We start from the raw sequence: 18,959 nt of genomic DNA, 5'->3' as shown, positions 1-18,959 counted from the left end.
TTACCAGGAACTCAGCATCCTTAATGAATACGGAGTGTATTGCAGTGCTCGTTTTTTAGGGGCATTAACTCAACCTAGTGGAATCATCTTACCAAATCTTAATCACAAACGTCAAAGAACTTTCAACTTTTGCGGCTGGAGGTTAATCTATCAAGTTTCTAGAAGCTTCAACATTTTAAAATAAGGTTTGCTATTTAACCACTCATGAATTTAAGAAATTGTGTTCTTCAAGCATGATCTCGAAATTATCTTCTTTAGAAATCACACCTCGGATACACTTGTCCAACCCAACCGTGCCAATCACATATACGCAACTACAGCCCCTAAAAAGGCAAAAGGAATAGCAAAAGGAACTAAGTCATAGCACATTACTTTTCATAAAACCTTTTACATCAGGAGAAAAAGGAATAGTAAAAGGAACTTAATATTCAGTCAAGTAAATACACAAGTTTGGACAAGGCTAGTATTAGGAAGGGTGATAGGACTGTTTCCTAAGATGGTCACGTGGTCTTCTCCTACAACATTTATCAGTAAACTATTTAGAACTTCTGAGAAGTCCTTGTACTGCACCCTCCTTTTAAAACTTCGCACAAAAGAATTTCTAGAGACCGTTTCCTGAATGACTGTCCCTTAGCTGTCTAGCCGGTAAGTACCACACTGAAACCTGTGCTCCATTTCTTCTGTTCCCCACTCCGATATATGTACCAATGGCGATTCAGATCTCCATTGCCGCCGTTTTTCATAAAAATAGAACTTGTGATTAGAGCAAAGTCGCCAAAGGTAGAACAAGACATGGCTTCAAACACACAAACCAATGTACAAAGCTTTTCCTGATCAATACTTTGGACCACGGACTTCGACTTTGCATTTCAATGTTAATACTCCAAGATTTAGTCTCTTTTGCTGCCAATTATCTGCTTGCTCAGGAAGAATGTTGAGGCCCTTCATGCTTTTCTGCAAGCCACAGTAACAAGCAGTATTTAGCTATCACACTCCAGTTATGGAAAAAAATTGAGGCGCTTAATCCTAGAAACAAGCCGACTATTCTCTTTTGATTTTGTATAGACACACTTAAAATGTTGATTGATTATCTTAGATTTACACACAGCTTACATGCTTTCTTCAGCAAAGGAAGACCCCTGAAATCCATATTAATTATTTCAATCGATGGATAACAATGAGTTCATGATCCACAGCCAAAAATAATTATCATCTTATTTGGAGCTCAGAAAAATTTAATGATAAAAAGAAAAGTAGCCCAAAACTCTGAAGAGAACAATTGTATGGATGTATGCATATCACCTTCTGGAACCAAGTTCAAATACAGCTCGGAGAATTTGGTCTAGAGAGTATCAATGACGTGCCTGACGCTCTAAGCTGAGATGGGATAGGGACCTAAGATATAAAACAAGGTGGGTCTTCAAAGGCAACAGAAGCCAAAAAAAAATAGACAATGCTTCGGAACATGATTCTTCAATTATTTGATTGCAGAAACAGGGTGAGGACTCCTCTGTACTAAAAAGCGAGAAAACCCAAAGGGTTTAGTCCATGTCTCACAGTTCAGGTGATTGCTCGGAGTTGCAGCTAAGACTATCCAGCTAAGTTAACGAAACAGAAAAATGCAGGCAAGGAAGGTTACCTCAAAATGGAAGACATCCGGAACAAATCCTTAACACAGTGGAAACAGCCTTCTCAATTATTGGAAAACATCGTTAAGTGCACTGTGATGAATGGAGCTCCTGGTATGAGGGTAAAAACATGCGGTTGGTAGGTCTTCTTTCTCCTGTCGGAGTTCAACCTACAAAGATGCACAGAGACTTATTGATCAATACGAATTTGTAAGCAAAGCAATTTCCCAACTTTTTTGTACTCCACTTGGCCCAACTTCTTAAAATCAAATGAGATGTGGTGACACGAACAGGATTTGTCTTTTTAAAAAAAAAAATACAAGTTGTTCTAAATAGGAGGAATGAAACAAAAAGAGCAATGACAAGGGCACTATAAAGAGTAATAATCACAGAGGAAGAGTGAGTAGCTTTTTATTTTATTTTTTATTTTTCCTGTTGTCTTTATTTCATTGATTGTTCTAAGGAGTATAGGAGAAGTTAAAAGGATATGTACCTGCATGTGACATCAGGCTTCTTGTTTCAGAACACACACAACGTTTCTGGAGAAACTCACACTCCATCCAATAGAAACCTTCTGCAGTGTTCTACTCAGCCTCCTTTTGTGGTGTTCAATAACATCTCTTGTACCACTTCATTAGCTTTATCTAGTTTCCCTTCTGAACACAATGATGAAACTAGAGAATAGCAGGCACTGAAGTCAAGCGGTATCGGTTGTATCGAGAAACAATCAGACTCTTCAAAACTAGAACGCATTTTCAGCAGATCAGGAAACCTCATTCCCAGACTGCCCATGTAAGCATACAAAGAGTTTCTGGCAAACATGCTCAAAGCACTATGTTTCTTTAAACTTGCTGATGCACTATACCTCTTCTTAGAAGAGAAGGCCACAGATCCTACTTCACCAATAATAGAGGTGGCTTGTTCAATGTTTCCTTGCTCACATAACGAGATTAGAATACTTGCTAGTGATTCTGTTTCTTTTTCATCCCCCGCTCTATTTATTAGATCAATGTTAGATGAGATTTCTAGCATCTCTTTCAAGATGCTTCTGGCTTCCTCCATCCTTCCCTTGACAGAGAGCCCTTTTACTATGCATACAAAGCCAGAGAAATCGGGTAAGATATCTTTCCTTTTGGATTCATAATAGAATGTAAGAGCCCCTTCCATGTCACCTTTTCGGCAAAAGCCATTTATTACAGCGCTTACAGTAAATGCATCTGGTTTACAGCAACTTTTCTCGAGACAAAGAAGAAGCTTCAAAGCTTCATCCAGTAATCCAAACTTGCAATAACCATCAATTAATGAGTTGTATAAATGTGTGTGAGGAGAGATACCAGCACGGACCATTTTCTCAAACAACTGCTTGGAATTGTTGAAGTACCCTACTTTGGAAAGGGCACTTATCAGAGTGCCATACGTCATAACAGTTGGTGCCAAGCTTATTTTCTCCAATGAATCAAAAAGACGTAGTGCTTCGACAAGGCAACCCTGTTGACACAACCCACTTATCACCGTATTATAGGTGACAATGTTTGGAAGAATCCCTTTTTTTCTCATGGTAGCACAGAGATCTAATGCCATGTGAAGATGCCCCCCCTTGCACAGCCCATCAACCACAATGGAATAAGCAATTACATCTGAACTTTTATTATTAGCTCTAGTCTTCACAATAAGTTTATGTGCATCTAAGGCTCTACCTTGTTTTGTAAGTGCTTCGACGGCCGCAATTGGTATTGCAATAAGTAAATTATTGTCCTTCATCTTGTCTAGTAAAGAAATGGCTTTAGTGACATCTTTCTCGCACAAGTAAGTTACTAGTATCATGCCTATCTTAGATTCAGAAAGGCCATACTCTTTAACATAGGAATTAAGCATAATTGGGAAAAGCAACTTGCTTCCAGTACTCATAAGCCCTTTAAGAATTACATAGTAACACTTTCTTGTCATGCTTAAGCATTTCTTCCTCATTTCCATATACACATCGAATGCACTCTCAAAACAGGCTTCCCTACACAAAATGTAAATTGCGTCACTGCACACCGACTGGAATGCCTCATGTCCTAATTTCTCAAACTCTTGAACAAAATCCAAAACCCCTCCTTCATTCCTTGCATTAAAAAGTGATCTTAACAGCGCCACATATGTAGCTCTCTCAGGGACCAAAGCTTTTCCAATGAGTTCAATAAAGACATCGATTGCCATATCTACCAAACCGTTCCAACAGAGTGCACGGATAATAACATTATAGCAGCCAACAGTAGCAACAGAAGAAGTTCCCCTGCACGCATCGAAAATTTCAAGGGCCTCATCAATCCTACCTGTTTTACAATACCCATCAATCATTGTCAAATAAGTAACAGAATCAGGAAGCAAACCCATCTCTGGCATCCCCTTAAAAGCAGAGTACGCATCTTCGAACGCCCGCAACATAATCAAAGCTTTGATCAACACATTACACATAACAACATCCATTCGAATCCCAGATTCTTCCACTCTCCTCTTTGTTTCCAAGATCCCCACAAGATTATTCTCTTGAACATATCCATGTAACAATGTAGTAAATGTAAAATTATCACCAAATATGCTGTTAGAGATCTCACTAGCCTCGCTTGTCCTCCCAACCTTGCACAACCCATTTATCACGGTATTGTAGGTAATGATCCCTATAATGATCCCCTTCTTCTCCATTTCCTCAAGCAACAAGAAAACACGATCAAAATCTCCTCGTCTACACAAACCATCAATCAAGGTCGAGTAAGTTATCTCATCCACTTGAATTCCCAGCTCTTCCACCCTCTGAAACAAGCCAAAGGCCTCCTCCAATTTCCCTCTCTTGCAAAACCCCCGCATAATCGCAGTATAAGTAACCAAATTAGGCCGTAAACCGTCCTTTTTCATCTCATTCAGGAAACCAACTGCCTTCTCTACATTCCCTTCCTTTGAGAACCCATCGATGAGAATAGTATAGCTAACAGTATCTGGCTTTATTCCTTTACACAACATCTCTCTATGTTTCCGAAACGCCTCATCTAAAACACCTTTCTCAAAATAACCGCAAATCCAACTACTATAAAACACAGCATCTAGAACTACACCTTCATTCTCCATCTTATGAACTAGTTCACAAACTTCCTTAACTCTACCTTCTTTACAAAGGGCACTTACAATAGCAGTATATGTGACAACATTGGGGCATCGTAAAACACCAGATTTTTCGACATTATCATAAAATCCTAAAGCAAGTTCAGGTTTCCCAATTTTACAAAAACCAGAAATAACTGAACTACATACAAAATTATCAAAAGGGTATCTAAAATTCTCACCACTCATCAATTCCAACACTTCAATTACTCTATCCATATTACCATAACAACTAAAACTATGAACCAACATACAAAACGTAAAACGAGAAGGGGACATACCCCGAAACTTCAAACACTGTTGCAAGACTGAAAAAGCTCTTTCTGGAGATTCACCAGGTGAAATAAGACCTTGTATTAATGAATCACAAATACCCTTTTGAGGAAAGTGTCCATCTTTTAACATTTGAGTCATGAAATGTTCAGCTTCTTCATATCTATTTGCTTTAACTAGTGTCCTAGTGATGATAGAATGAGTTTGAGAGTTACCCTTGATGTTGTTAGCATTCATTTGAGAGAACAAGTATAGAAGGAAGTTGAGATGGTTAGATTTTGAGAGGAAGGAAAGAAAATGGTTGAGAGTTTTGAGTGTAGGGGTGAAACCACTTTTGAGGAGGTTTTGAAGTGAAAGGGTTTTAGAGAGGTTTTGAGATGATGTATATGAAATGGCTGACGTGGACAAGGTTTTGGAGAAATGAGTGTACACAAACATCACTGGTTTTTGAATCAGATGAATGTTGGTGAAGAAAATTGAACAACAAAGAGAGAGTGAGAGAGAATGGATCATGTTCTACCCGTTTGAGATTTTCTTCTTATGGGCCTAGGCCCAATTAGATAGTTTGTTGGGCCCACGGGTAGTTGTTCGGCCGAAATTGAAGGTCATGCGGAGACAGGCCGAAATGCCGGAAGGCATACGATATGAAAAGACAAGAAGAAGAAAAAAACGGTTTTAGTTCCCATGTTTAATATTTGATATAGTTATTTTATCATTGTAAAGTTGGCTACGTTTTGTCCAGCTCTTATAAGACTGATTATTGGTTACTTAAGTTGCGCAAGTAATCTCGATGGTTAGCTCAACTAGTATAATTAAAAAATGAATGTCAAATTGGCCAATGGAGCTTATTATACTCTTTTTCTTTTTATTTTCATTCATCCAATGGGGTAGATTGTAAGTCAAGTAGCTGTCTCATGCTGTGAATTGGTCATTTCGATTTATATTGATTGTCGTACGCTACCAAGAGTCGTTACAATTAGCTGTTACTCATATTTCCATGAAATATACAATCTCCGTCCTCACCTAGATTTATTTGTGTGTGTACTTGTGTGAACAATAGAAAGAGATGGGAAGCTGTTTCTCATGCAGATCATCTTCTTCCTTCGATTCCATACGCGTTGTTCATCTTAATGGGTATATTGAAAACTTTGAAGATCCAATTACAGCTAAACAAGTAACAGGTAATCTTCCTAAACACTTCATTTGCACCATGACTCAACTTCTCCTTGGTTTAAAACCAATCAGACCTGAGGTTCAACTAGAACCAGGGTGCATCTACTTCTTGTTACCGTATTCAGTTCTTGGACCGGATATTTCTTCCGGTGACATGGTTGCTCTAGCAGCTAGGCTCACTGCATTAGCGAAACGTAGTCGTTCTTGTAGTAAGCAGGTTCAAGAAGCTGTTCGCAATCCAATCACATCCAAAGGTTACGCCAAAGTCGTAAGTACTAATTGTGAGTTTAGTCCAAGGCCATCAAGAGTACAAAATTCATCTAAAGTAAGAACATGGAAACCAATTTTGGATGCAATCATTGAGAAATCAATGGAACATAGATTGATGTGAGATGAACACATTACATATATGTTGTGAAGTTCGTGTGTAATACATTTGTTGTGTCTTGCTAACATAGATTTCAATATAATGAGCAGATATGGAAGGCACTTATGTGAAGATAAATCTTAGAATGTTAGTACAAAATCTTAGAATGTGTAATACTTTTTTTTTTTTTTTTGCTTGAAAAAGCATTGTTGTTGACTAGTCCATGCACAACATGTATCTAACTAGGATTAGTTTATGTAATTACAATTGATTAAGAAAAGATGGTTGATGAAATGTGTTGTGTTTCTCATAATTTATATATCTAATATGATATCAATCAATTAGCTACAACATCGTTTCTATTCTGAGATAACACTATTGATAATTTAGATAGATCGAGTAACCATTTAATTATGAGAACGACACCTTTCATGCTTTCATCACCTCATCCTATTGATAAACTCCCATTTGGAACATACGTTATGCTAAATCTGCATTAGTTTGTGCTTGATTACATTGGAGTTGCTGATAAATCTCAACTTGGTTGAAGTAAAATATATAGTACCTAACATTTACGAAAACATCTCCATAATAGTGTATACTAGGCAATTAGCCCGCCTGCGGCCGGGCCTGCTACATTGATAGTTCACGATGAATTGTTTTTACTTTTATCAAACTATTAACAACTACAATACAGGCATACAACAGTACCAGCATTACCTTCCATTAGCTGCATTACCTACCATTGACAGAGTATTGACTGACCTTCCTCCACTGAAATATAATTGATGCATGAGTAACATCAAAAATTAATAGCTGGTCTGCCATATGAAATTAATTTTCCTTTGTACCAATTCTTTTGAGGAGCAAATATAATGATTCTTTCAAGGAGTAGTAAGTATAAACAAATTGATTCGCCACTATGATTGGCCAACCCATGCGTTATTCCCCCTGAAATATATTAACAACACTCATTTGTATGTACCTGTATAGAGCTCAAACGTGACAATGCAATGGTATGAATTTCCCCTAGAATATATTGACAACCCTCATTACATTCTTAAGAAATGTCCAACATCTTGTAAAGAAAACCAATCAACCAATCAAATAAAAAAAAAAACCAATCATTCCCAAGCTGTCTCCAATCAGATATGATTAGCTGCGACTAAACAGCCCTACACAGCAGAGTACATCAAGGTGTATCTCATGTAGCAATATCACCCATGATCCTATTTGCAGCCATCTTCACATCGGCCCCTTTTGCAACAGCTGCGTCGAAGAACCTTCAAACCTAAAAAATCCATTAATTGGAAGTTTGAAACTGTCATAGATTGTAGAAACTAAGATGCTAGCTAGTGGAGAAACAACCACTGGGAAACAATAGAAAATGACCTACATTTATGTCATTCGCAAGAAAAAAGACATCTTGCATACTGAGTCCCATACTCTCTTATCTACTCCGCTTCAACTCTGGGAGCTCCGGTAGAGAAGCCTTAATACCATCAATATATTATCTTGTGAGATCTACTTCTGGAAGGTCTGGTTCCGGAAAACATCGATAATCAGCCAAGCCTTCTTTCTTCCTCATCGTAACATTTTTCTAAACAATACGTACACCATAATTGATTGAGAAATAAGTAGTCATTAGTATTAAAGATGCAAGAGTAGGTTCATGCAATGTCACTTTACCGAGGAAGAAAAAGAAAATAATATTATTCTTCTGTTCATAGAAAAATTGAGACATTTCAGTTAAGAGTTCATGCAATCCAATTAAGCTCCTAAACACTCCGCCTTAGTTTAGGCCACTCTATCAAGGTCCTTCCTAAGGCTTCCGCTGCCATTGCTCAATCACGTTTGCCAATCGCCTGTTTCTCTTTTTCATAAAGTTTCATAAATAAGCGCTATTGTTTCTAAAGAATGTATACACAGGCAAAGCAACTCTATTGAAACTATAGCTACTCTGCACTTCAACCTGGGTGGGCAAGATTAGATTCGTTTGTGCTTTTAACAACTTCACAATATGCGACTCCCCAAAACTTCTTTGATCAAATATCTTGGTTTTGGTATACACTAACAAAATTATTCATTGTACTGGTCTTTAGTGGAGTCTGATTGTGACATGCACCCGAGCTCTTATATCATTCCTACTAAGCAATAAGACGTGATAGGACCTACCTCATTGAAGAATTGATACTTGAACAGATATGAAAATAAAAGTTGCCAAGTCTCTTCCAACCCCTCAATTTAATTTAGTATGTAAAGATCCAACAGTTTTTGGCCACTACTTTGGCCATTATATTTCCTTATCCCAGCCTTATTGACATAGTAGACTCAAAATATTTACATGGGAAACATAGATTAAATATATTTCACTGATGCAATCTTTTCTATGGCCTTTAACCTTAGTCTCTAACTTCAAACTTCAAAGGCTATCGATCAGACAATAACTAACCACCAAGTAATTTTACATTGCAAAAGCCACCATAGTCCCCTCTATTTTAAGGGCTACGATGCTTTGTTTTAAAGTTCTATGGCCATTACATCAATGTTCAGCTTGACGTCAATGTGAACTTAGCAGGTATGAGATTGGCATATATCAAAAGCTCATTGAGCAACAGAGAGGTAGTAGGACAAAAAACTCTATTGATCAGTTAAAAAGGATAAAAAAAAAATCAACTAGAATAATTTCCCTTCTCAATAAACTTTTTGTAGGCATAAATTACAGCAAGCTTGATCCTAACCAAAGTATTTTTCAAAAAATAGACATGATCATGTATAACCGAAAGTCATAAAATACAACAACACATATAATGATATAAAGGTTGTTTATGATTGGTTTTCATTTTGGCTTAAGTAGATAACAATTGTTGGTTGCTAATTGGAAAAAAAAAAAAAAAAAAAACAAACAAACAAACAAACAAACAAACAAAAAAGGAAAATATATTATTGAAAAAACTATGTAGAGGGTAATCAATCAAATTATATATAAAAGAAGAAAACTCGGGCTTACTGGTTCGAGGAGAAATCCTTGATGTTTCTCTTTCTATGGATCAGACAACATTTTGAGATGATACATACTGAAAGGAGCTACATGACCTGCATTATTCGAAGGGAAAAATTGTCACATGCCATTTAGAATTGGTAGAATGGAGAACCCAAAAAGAAAAATGTAATCATCACCTCTCTTACTGGAAGCAAGTGAGATCTGTTTGTAGGCCGCTTCAAACTACCTAGTTGCTTAGCTCTATTTACATGGCCTTTCTCCACACGTGTGGAAGCTACCTCGCTCCTTCTCCATAGCATCCAGCTACTTACCTTCTCATCTTCTTAGCTTCAATGTCCATTGCTTCTGATATTGTCTCTACCTTCTTGGCCAACATCTGTAACACCATGAGTTGCAAGGTATAGTTAGGATGTACACTGAAGTTATAACTTAAATGAGTAGGTTGCATGATAATATTGACCTCAATGGCATTAACCTTGTCTTTAAGGCTTAGATGTTTCTCATGCCCCGATTTTCTCAAAGCTATCACCTCCTTTTGTAGCATGTCATACAACAATCCCGACACAATCCTTTTGGTCAAAATCAGGCACCTCACTTGGTTTTTAGTGTTGCTGGGAACCATGCACCACAGCAGTGTTTATCAAGAAGGCTGACTTCTACTTGTGTTCCGTTGGTAAAGTTTGGCTCAGTTGCCTTCTACAAAGAATTGAAGTGCAATTTTGTTACTAACCATGAGAAATTAGGTTTTCATGATTGGTGTGGAGATCATAAAATTTGAACAAATATATCAACCTTCTACTTAAACATGGACCTCCTTCACAAGGAGATTGAGTGTTTGACTTCGCCAAGTGCTGTGAAACAAAGACTGAGGATACACGTGATGCCCGATCGGTTTAGGATTGCTCGATTCAGGTATAACAACGACAAAACTATTTTAGAGCATTAATAGTTGATGATACGGCCTTTAAGGAGGACGTATCGAATAGTTGGCTCTATATTATCAAATCACCAGGTTGGTAATAAACTACGGGGTGACGAAAGTATTACATTAAATAAGCACAGGTGATCTTAAGCATAGAGAAGAAAGAAGGTTATCAATGGGGAAAAGGAAAAGTTCTCACATAACAAAGGATAAATTACTATATTTCTATAGATGTCTTTAGAAGGGCATCTGAAATCAAGATACATACACCCATGAAAATCCGGTTTCGTTCGACAGTCTACTTTAATAAATATATGTAGGCATTCCGTGTACCAGTGATTTGCACCATCTCAAGTCAAGTCTTAGTCTGCTCTTCCTGGAGTGACTCTAGAGCAAGGCGTGAAGAAAAATGTCAAAATGATAAAGGGCCTAAAGCCAACTAAACTGGGTTTTCATATTTTGATTTAAGGAAACATTTAGTATCAGTTCTATCATTCCAATTTCTTCAGTTGCTATTTGGTATAAACGTCATGAAGAGAATAGCCACTCTAATTTATGTGCTCTCATGGGTATTGTCGCTAACAATCTATAGTTTGATTTCAAATTTACTGCAACATTAATTTCGTATACTAACTCACGTAGTATCCCCAAGGGGCATATCTTGGTTCCAGACCAATTCCTACAGACTATTCTTTGCACACACTCTTCCTAGTTCCTATAGCAATTTCTTCTGACACGCATGAGCTTAAGCACTAATATTATTAGTAAAGATTTAATCAACATATGTAAGCATTATGTGCAGGGATTGTCTACACCAAAATGTCAAAGTGATGAGGGACGTATCATACGTATTTTCCTACGCTAAAAAAGAAAAGAGCAAATTTCTGCTATGATAAATTGAGATTCGGAGAAGGAAGATCTGAATACTCTTTTTAATGACGATGATGATGGAGCACTATTTCCTTCTTCAAAGAACCATTGTTCACTCGTTTGATTGTCTTCCATATTCTCGCCATTCTTGTTCTTTTTCTTCTTTTCTGCTTCTGACTGAGGAGGTTTTAGCGGTTGCAGTGCATGCAAGATCGTTTGAGGGCTTGGTGTGGCAGTCTAGGAGTTTTGATATCTTTTCAACTTATTATACCTTCAGAAGATGTGTTGAGTGAACTATTAGGGACTGTACCGATTAAGAGAACTCTACCCCAGTCGAATGACCTTTGGACCTCCATCAAATGACTTTGACGTGTCCTTGCCATACTTCAATAATGTACTACTACCAGAAGAAATTGAAGGTCACGACTGAGAGGATCAATCAACCACTGAACAAACAAAGTAAACAACCATGCATAATTTACACATACATGGAATAAGCTACAACCAACAGTTTTGACAGATTCTCAAACTATAACACCCCGTGTTTTTTTATACGTATTTTTCTATTTAATTAATTAATTTAATTATTTATTTTAAAAAAAAATTCGCCGGATTGACTTCGGGATCGTGGGCCCGGTTTTGGGCACGGGTTTTCGACCCAAGATATAAACACTTTTTTCTAGAAAATAGGGTAAAGAAGATAATATAATATATTAAAAATGGAAAGCATTGGAGCGTTTAATCGGGCTAGGAGGATTCGTCGAAGTCGTTTCATGCAGTGAGTAGCTATTTTGCTATATCACCGATTCTGATTTTGAATATCGGTATATCTTGTCTAATATTTTTATATATATACTCATTATTTATTTTTTTTGATTCGACGCCGTGGTCGAAGTTGTTAAAACTCGTGTGAAACTTCGAGTTGATTTAGAACTAAACTCTGTTGAGACTGCTTTTTCCCCTTACCGTGACTAGTATTCGCCCCGCTCATACTTGTTAAAATTGGTTAAACCGTTGAGGCTTGTTGTGGATTGGTTGTTGATATATGATGGACGCCGATGGAAATTTGAGCGTCTTTGATTGAGCTTGAGAAGCCGTTAATGGCGGGCGCTAAAGCTCAATGAATAATATCGGCCATGGATTGGTTGACTTTATATACGGTTTGGATGGGGTTAAAGTGATGGGGTGGTTTTGTATTGGGGTGTGATGTCTTAGGTGCTTGGAGGAGACGCCAATGGCGCCGGCAGAGGGCTTGAGGTTCAATTACACCCCAAAGGTTGGTTGAAGAGGGGGTGTGTTTGAGTGGGTGGGTGAGGCGGCCTAATAGGGGCTGAAAGCTTGGAAAGCCATTAATGGCTAGTGATTGATTCCTAGATCTAGTTTTGGTGAATTGTAGGATTTGGGTTTTGTTTTAACAAATGTTGTTTGGTTTTGGATTTGGTATAAAACCCGGGATGGAAGAGGAAATGGTGGCCCGCGGTTTTGGTGGTCACCGAGCAGGAAGATGAAAAGGGAGGGATCCAAATTACTAGTCTAACTCTAATATTAGTTCTTTGGGCGAAATTTCAATGGTGGTTGGACCGAAATTTCATGGTAGTTTCTTAAATTTTCGAAATTTTGTGTTGGACCAATTCTTTTTAGCCTTTGTTTTGTGGACCAGGTTTATATTAACGTTTTTGGCAATCCACTTAAATTTTTGGCCGCTTCTATTATTGCTTGGGACCGATCCATTGGACTTAAAATAGATCTATTTGTGTCTTTCGGTGTTTTAGACTTTCGGGTTAAGGTTGGGCTTATCCGATCATTACTGTAGGCATGAGCCATTGGACCTTAATTATGGCTATGCAATTCATGAACCTCGTCGAACATGGAAACGATAGTTTGACTTTGACCATCGACGGTTGACTTTGACCTTTGACCATGGACGGTTGACTTTCACATTTGACTTTGACGCAAAGCTTTGACCATGAATGTTGAGTTTGAACCATGAGGTGTTGACCTTTGACCGCTGACCGCTGACTTTGACCGATTGACTCGAAAAATGTGGACTTTTCCAGCTTTTCAATATTTGATTATATGGATAATATAAGAATAAAATATTGTTGAGATTTATAACAAATTATCTAATTTAGATTTTGACGTGAAGTAGTGTGTAAAAGCATATTGGGCTTTGATTGTGGAAATGGATTGTTTAATTGTACACGCTTTTATGGTATATTATATGGACACATATAGTAATAAAAAATGTTGTGGAAGCTTCGTATAACTTTGGTTGTCATTTTATTCAAGAAAGATTTGACCTTGATGATTGGGTATTTTTGTTAAACAAGAGAAAGTAAGTTTTGTGCCATTTAACACAAAAAAAGCTTCGATTTTGGATACCGTGGAAAGAGTTGTTCCATTCGAAAGATATCCCGGGTAAATTTTGGTCAAATTAGGATTTTGACCGCTTTTCAACCTAAATTTTCTTTTTAGATGGGCTAAATTGGGACTTCGAAGTTCTACATGAAAAAGTATATCTAAATACCTTAGTTTCTAAATAATTAAGTTACATGTCATTTGGATGAATGTAGAAAAACCTTAGCATTGATTATGTATCGATAAGAACTACGGCGGCTTGATTCCAATCTTGAAAGATTTGGATACGTAAAATGACTTTGAGCAAAAGTGTAGCCACTACACTATATCTATAATATATATATTAGTTTGTGTGATAACTATGTGATTATGTTAGAAATTACTTGTTGTTTTGAGACTACTAAATATATATGTGGGAGATAGAAGTTGTATATGAATATAGACTTTAGTATATGTGGATATGTTTTAGACATTAGTGTGTGTGGACTTGAATTTGGGCTAATGAACTATTTGTTTACGATATTGTATATATACGAGTATGGTTATATAAATTGTATTTGTTTGATTATAAGTCCGTTTACATTTAATGATATTTAAGTGCTTGATTTGCCTTGAAAAGTGATCGACTCTTTGCATGTGTGGTCTATTTTGACATGAAAGTAATGCTAGTATAATTATAAGTGATAATAATGTTTTAATGTGTAAAACATCTTTAGAACTCTCCATTTGGTAATGAAAAGAAATGTTTATGACTTGTGATGTCATGTGATAGATGGGTATTCATTGAATGTCAAAGTGAATGACCCGTATTCATTGAATGTGCCATGAATGACCCAATCGTTTGGAATATAGAGGAACTAAGGTATTCGCCTTGGGTTGGTCGTATTCCTTTGAATGTAGGGAATGTAGGTTTGGGTATTCCTTGAATGTATGAATGACTCGAGCATTTATTGAATGTGCCATGAATGGCCCGTTAGTGTTATGATGGGTATTCCTTGAATGTGGGAATGACCCAAGGTATTCATTGAATGTGCCATGAATGACCTCGATATTTTGTTATGCCCAAAAGAGGCTTTGTGATTTTGTGTATGGAAAGCCCAGAGATGGTCAACTCACAAGTCAACAAGATGAAAGTATGTTTTCACCTTATATCCCGTTTGGGACGATGTCTTGTAGTGGTACTTTCGTGTGAGTGAGGCGACGGATTGTGTGATTTGGCAAATGTGTGTAGTTTCAAATCGTGGAGTAGGAACTAAAGGTTGAAACGTGTCTTTGAATAAATGAGTCAAACCAGATAAGTAATAAGCAAAGTAAAATATTGAGTTTACGTGATGGAGTTATTGCATATGATGTATATGATTTCTTATGATAAATGTTTACGTGGGGTTTGTATGAGTTGATACTCACAAGGGATGAATGTACTCCTTGGTTGTGACTTTTCCTCGCTTCTCATAAGTAGGCGAGTGATACTAAAGTAAAAGTATATGAATTGTGTGATGTTATGGATATGAAGTGTGACGGTGAATAATAGTAGTAAATGATTGTAATTTCTATGTGACTATGAAATGACTATAACTTGATATGTTATTACGAAAATATTAATGACTTGTGATAGTCCGAGATCTATGGTTATGCACGCTAAACTTTATGGACGAATGATGTCATATGAATGACTATCATTGATATAGGTATTATGATAAGTGGTATTCCTCCAAGATACTGGATCTAACCAGTTATATCAATTAGACTTCAATGTCTTAAATGAGGTTGGGTCATGAATAGAATTTTGACCGGCCGAGATAAATCAATTTATTGTGATGTCTAACTCTTTTTTTGGGGAGGGTAGGATCTATTAATCTTTTCTGCAAGGGACGTAAATATCCTACCCTAAGACGACGTGTTGGCTTAAAAGGTAAGGTATACCAAACTCATATTTAATTAGGTTATCATATGTGCAGTTAATAAATGAAATGTAAGTGGTATTGTATTGTGAGTTATTTTGGAAAGTGGGAATGACGAGTAATATTATATGAGATTCTTGGAATTTGTATGTTGGGGTGAAATCTTACTTGGGAAGAACTACACCGCTTTTGGAAAACGGAACTATATTGTCTTCAAGTTGAAATTGTTTGAAATGTTATATTTATTCATTTGAAATATTATTATATATATTTTTGTTGTTAGTCTACTCATACCAAAGAAATTCAATTTGTCAATATGTTTGCTTTGTTTTAGAACGTGGGTGTGTTCTTGGGAACATAGATGGTGGAGTGCAGTGGATGAAGACACGCAACTTGGATTTGCTCTTGAGTCTTCTCAATTTGGGGTGTGACACAAACCCTTATACGTTTCATAGTAAATATATAGCCAACCACAAGACACTTGCAATATTGTTATTTCCAAGATTTGGCTGGTACTAAAACGTGTGAAAAAAGTTTCAATATTCTTAGGAAAATATACTATATATATAAATATTTCATTTTCAGACAGTCCTAGCAATTCAAGGCTTCATATTAATATGTTTGGTCTATAAGAAAAGTTAATTATGAGTTCAAGGGAAAAAGTTTAATAAGAAATAAAGCAATTATCACACTACAACCAATTTCAACAGTACCATAGAAGTATGATTAGATTTAAATAAGAAGTGCAGGTTACCGAATAGAAATAAAAAATTGTGCAACAAATAATTCAATTTTGTATATTCGTAGGTACTGTTTTTTCACTAATGAAAAAGACGCAACATTTGTACCAACTGATATTTTTTAAGCAGAATAGTAAATGCACGTTAACCACTTCATTTTTTTATCATTTTTCAAAGTATCTATAAACTATTTCACTTTAAATCCTAGTAACATATTTCACAATGGTTTAACCATTTCTTAAATCGACAACCTAGCTTCCTTAGAGCATATACACCAGCGATCACAAACAAATATTCGATAATATACGACCAAACATTATATGTATCTATTTACAGATCATATAGTGAGGATATACAATGGTAGAAAGCCCAACAATATAATTACCTTGAGGGTAGAATGCGGGGTAGTTCATAAACGCGAAGTCCTGTACAAACAATCGACACCAAAATGCCACCCGAAATACAACTCATGCTACAAAAGAAAAATGCAAAGACCAAAAAAAAATTAGATCAATCAGACAACAAAAACAACGGAATTATCGATTGACATTAGAATTAGTGAGTAGCCATGGTGCATAGACAATAAGCTCGAGAGCATGGGTTTCTTTTCGCCCTTTTATGCCATACTTCTCAGACTGAAATCCATTACTTGCACTAATTATACAACAATAAAAACACATTGTAAATCAGAGTTTTCAAATGAATACAATGCATATGTATACCTTACCAGTAGTTAAAGGGAGCTCTAGTGGAGACTCGAGTCTTCCTTATGACGCCATGATCTGCACTCTTTGCACCATTTCAACCTTGTGGACCATGATATAGTCTTTATACTTTTTAGCGGTGACTTTGAGTGATCAAGGTATCTGGCCAAACAGCCAATAATAAGAACCCACTCAAAGTAATGCCTCCGTCTGTTGATTAAAATAACAACAAATACCTGTTAATTCTCCCTTCATCCCTTTCAAACTTTATTCCTTCACTCCTTTGTATCCCTGTCATCTGTTTCTTTACATGGCCAAATATCAGATGGAAGGCAAAGAACAGAATAAGCATAATAAAAATCAAAACTTTGGTTTATTTCTTTGACTTATAGATATGAAAATTAATGGGTTTTGAAGAGGGAGAAAAAAACTTACCAAAACCAATTTGTGAGAGTTTTGTAACGACAGAGAAAATGGTCTTTGATGGGAAACTTCCTTGGTTTGACTCCCCGCCCCAACAATTTGAATAAAACACTGAAAACTTAGATTTAAAAACATTGTTCTTGCTTAGACTGGAAAAGAGTAACGACAAAGCTTTGTGAGAGTTTTGTAATAACAGAAAAAGTGGTGAGAGCTTTCTCTTCTCTTAGCCATCGTTTTTGTTCGGTGAGAGAGAGAGAGGCGAAGGGTTTTTCTTTTCTTTTCGGTTTTTTTTTCTTTAACTTATCGTGGGTGAACAATCGAAAAGAGTAAAAACAAGCGCGTATTTCATTTTTTCCTGCCGAATCATTGTAAAAGCTAAAGTGTTTAAAGAGGTGCTGACGTGTTTCACTGGAAGCATTCTCAACTACTTAGTATTAATGGTCTTTGATGGTAATTCTAATACAACTATTTTCTCACTATATTCTCCATGTACGTACACCCGGACAGACATCACTTGAAATTGTTATCTAAAGCCTTGTAGAGGTGTTTCAACAAATTAATAATGGTTAAGCATAGAGAATTGAGAGAAAAATAAGAAAACTTGTTTGCACTTTTTTCTTTTTTGCTCTTCGAAATCAAAGGAAAAGATGCATAAACTTTAATGTCTTTTGCACGCAAGTAAGGAATTTTAAGAAAGAAATGACTAAAAAAAATTTTGCACTCAAGTAAAGAATTTTATTAGAAAGAAATGAGAAAAAAGATGTATCAACAATTAACAACAAGACAACCAATATAAAAATCATGTTGCATAGAACTTGATCGAAGAGAGAGAGAGAGAGAATTGGTAACCTATATATGGATGGACCCTTTTTTTTTGTGGGTAAGATATATGGATCGGATAAACTGATTTAAACGTTTTTAGTCATCAGACCCATGTCGATCTTACTAGAGTGGGAAATTAAAATTTTCGGTTGAAAAATAGAATGTCTGATGTAAAGTTTATTTTATTTTATTTTTTGATGCAATCTGATGTAAAGTTATGGTCAAGTTTAAGGGTGATTTTGGACACACCCATAAAAACACTTTCATATCCCAATTTTTAAATAAATAAATAAAATTGTTTTAGACACATTTATATTTCTAAATTATTTATATTTTTATTAGACGTACCCATGATAAAACAATTTATTTATTAAAAGATATTAAAGACCCAATAGTCCAATACTAAGTTTTTCACTTGTAAACAATAATATGTTTTTCTTTTTCTATAAAAAAAAAATGATCTTGATTTCTTTATCAATAACTTCTTATTTAGCAACATTTCTCTCACTAATAAACATACAAGTATTTACATTTGATTTGAATCAACCGTACCAAAATAATAGGGATGAATACCAATTTAATGAGGATGAAGAAAAAAAATAAAAATAAAAATTTGACGAATAGGGAAAAAAA

The 18,959-nt window shown here is 36.0% G+C and overlaps 1 protein-coding gene and 1 long non-coding RNA gene across 8 annotated transcripts; both read right to left on the bottom strand.

Annotated features, from left to right (window-relative positions):
• Positions 1-341: 341 nt before the first annotated feature.
• LOC147509229 (Pentatricopeptide repeat (PPR) superfamily protein) lies at positions 342-5,540 on the bottom strand. 2 transcript variants are annotated; one of them, XM_086601560.1, is made up of 3 exons: positions 2,122-5,540; positions 1,640-1,798; positions 342-954 (listed from the first exon to the last, which is right to left on the bottom strand). In XM_086601560.1, exon 1 carries the CDS (start codon positions 5,478-5,480, stop codon positions 2,217-2,219), a length of 3,264 nt encoding a protein of 1,087 aa, XP_086457686.1. In that variant the 5' UTR covers positions 5,481-5,540; the 3' UTR covers positions 342-954; positions 1,640-1,798; positions 2,122-2,216. The 2 variants fall into 2 exon arrangements, with proteins under 2 accessions (XP_086457686.1, XP_086457687.1); XM_086601561.1 differs by lacking the exon at positions 342-954 and adding an exon at positions 1,303-1,395.
• A 537-nt stretch (positions 5,541-6,077) lies between these two features.
• LOC147509228 (uncharacterized) lies at positions 6,078-17,744 on the bottom strand. 6 transcript variants are annotated; one of them, XR_015218440.1, is made up of 9 exons: positions 17,517-17,744; positions 17,318-17,385; positions 17,105-17,243; positions 16,763-16,849; positions 10,047-10,282; positions 9,763-9,962; positions 9,593-9,678; positions 7,975-8,182; positions 6,078-7,873 (listed from the first exon to the last, which is right to left on the bottom strand). It is a non-coding gene; the product is annotated as an uncharacterized LOC147509228 (long non-coding RNA). The 6 variants fall into 6 exon arrangements; XR_015218436.1 differs by having other exon boundaries at positions 7,979-8,182; positions 17,517-17,743; XR_015218435.1 differs by having other exon boundaries at positions 6,078-8,182; positions 17,517-17,743.
• Between the last annotated feature and the right edge of the window lie 1,215 nt (positions 17,745-18,959).

This window comes from Coptis chinensis, chromosome 3 (assembly GCF_015680905.1).
Source record: "Coptis chinensis isolate HL-2020 chromosome 3, ASM1568090v1, whole genome shotgun sequence".
In the NCBI taxonomy this organism is placed as follows: Eukaryota; Viridiplantae; Streptophyta; class Magnoliopsida; order Ranunculales; family Ranunculaceae; genus Coptis; species Coptis chinensis.
This window is presented reverse-complemented; position numbering and strand designations above follow the sequence as displayed.

Coding starts and splice junctions, on each gene's coding strand:
- LOC147509229 (XM_086601560.1), bottom strand. CDS start 5,480: ATGTTTGTGTACACTCATTTCTCCAAAACCTTGTCCACGTCAGCCATT.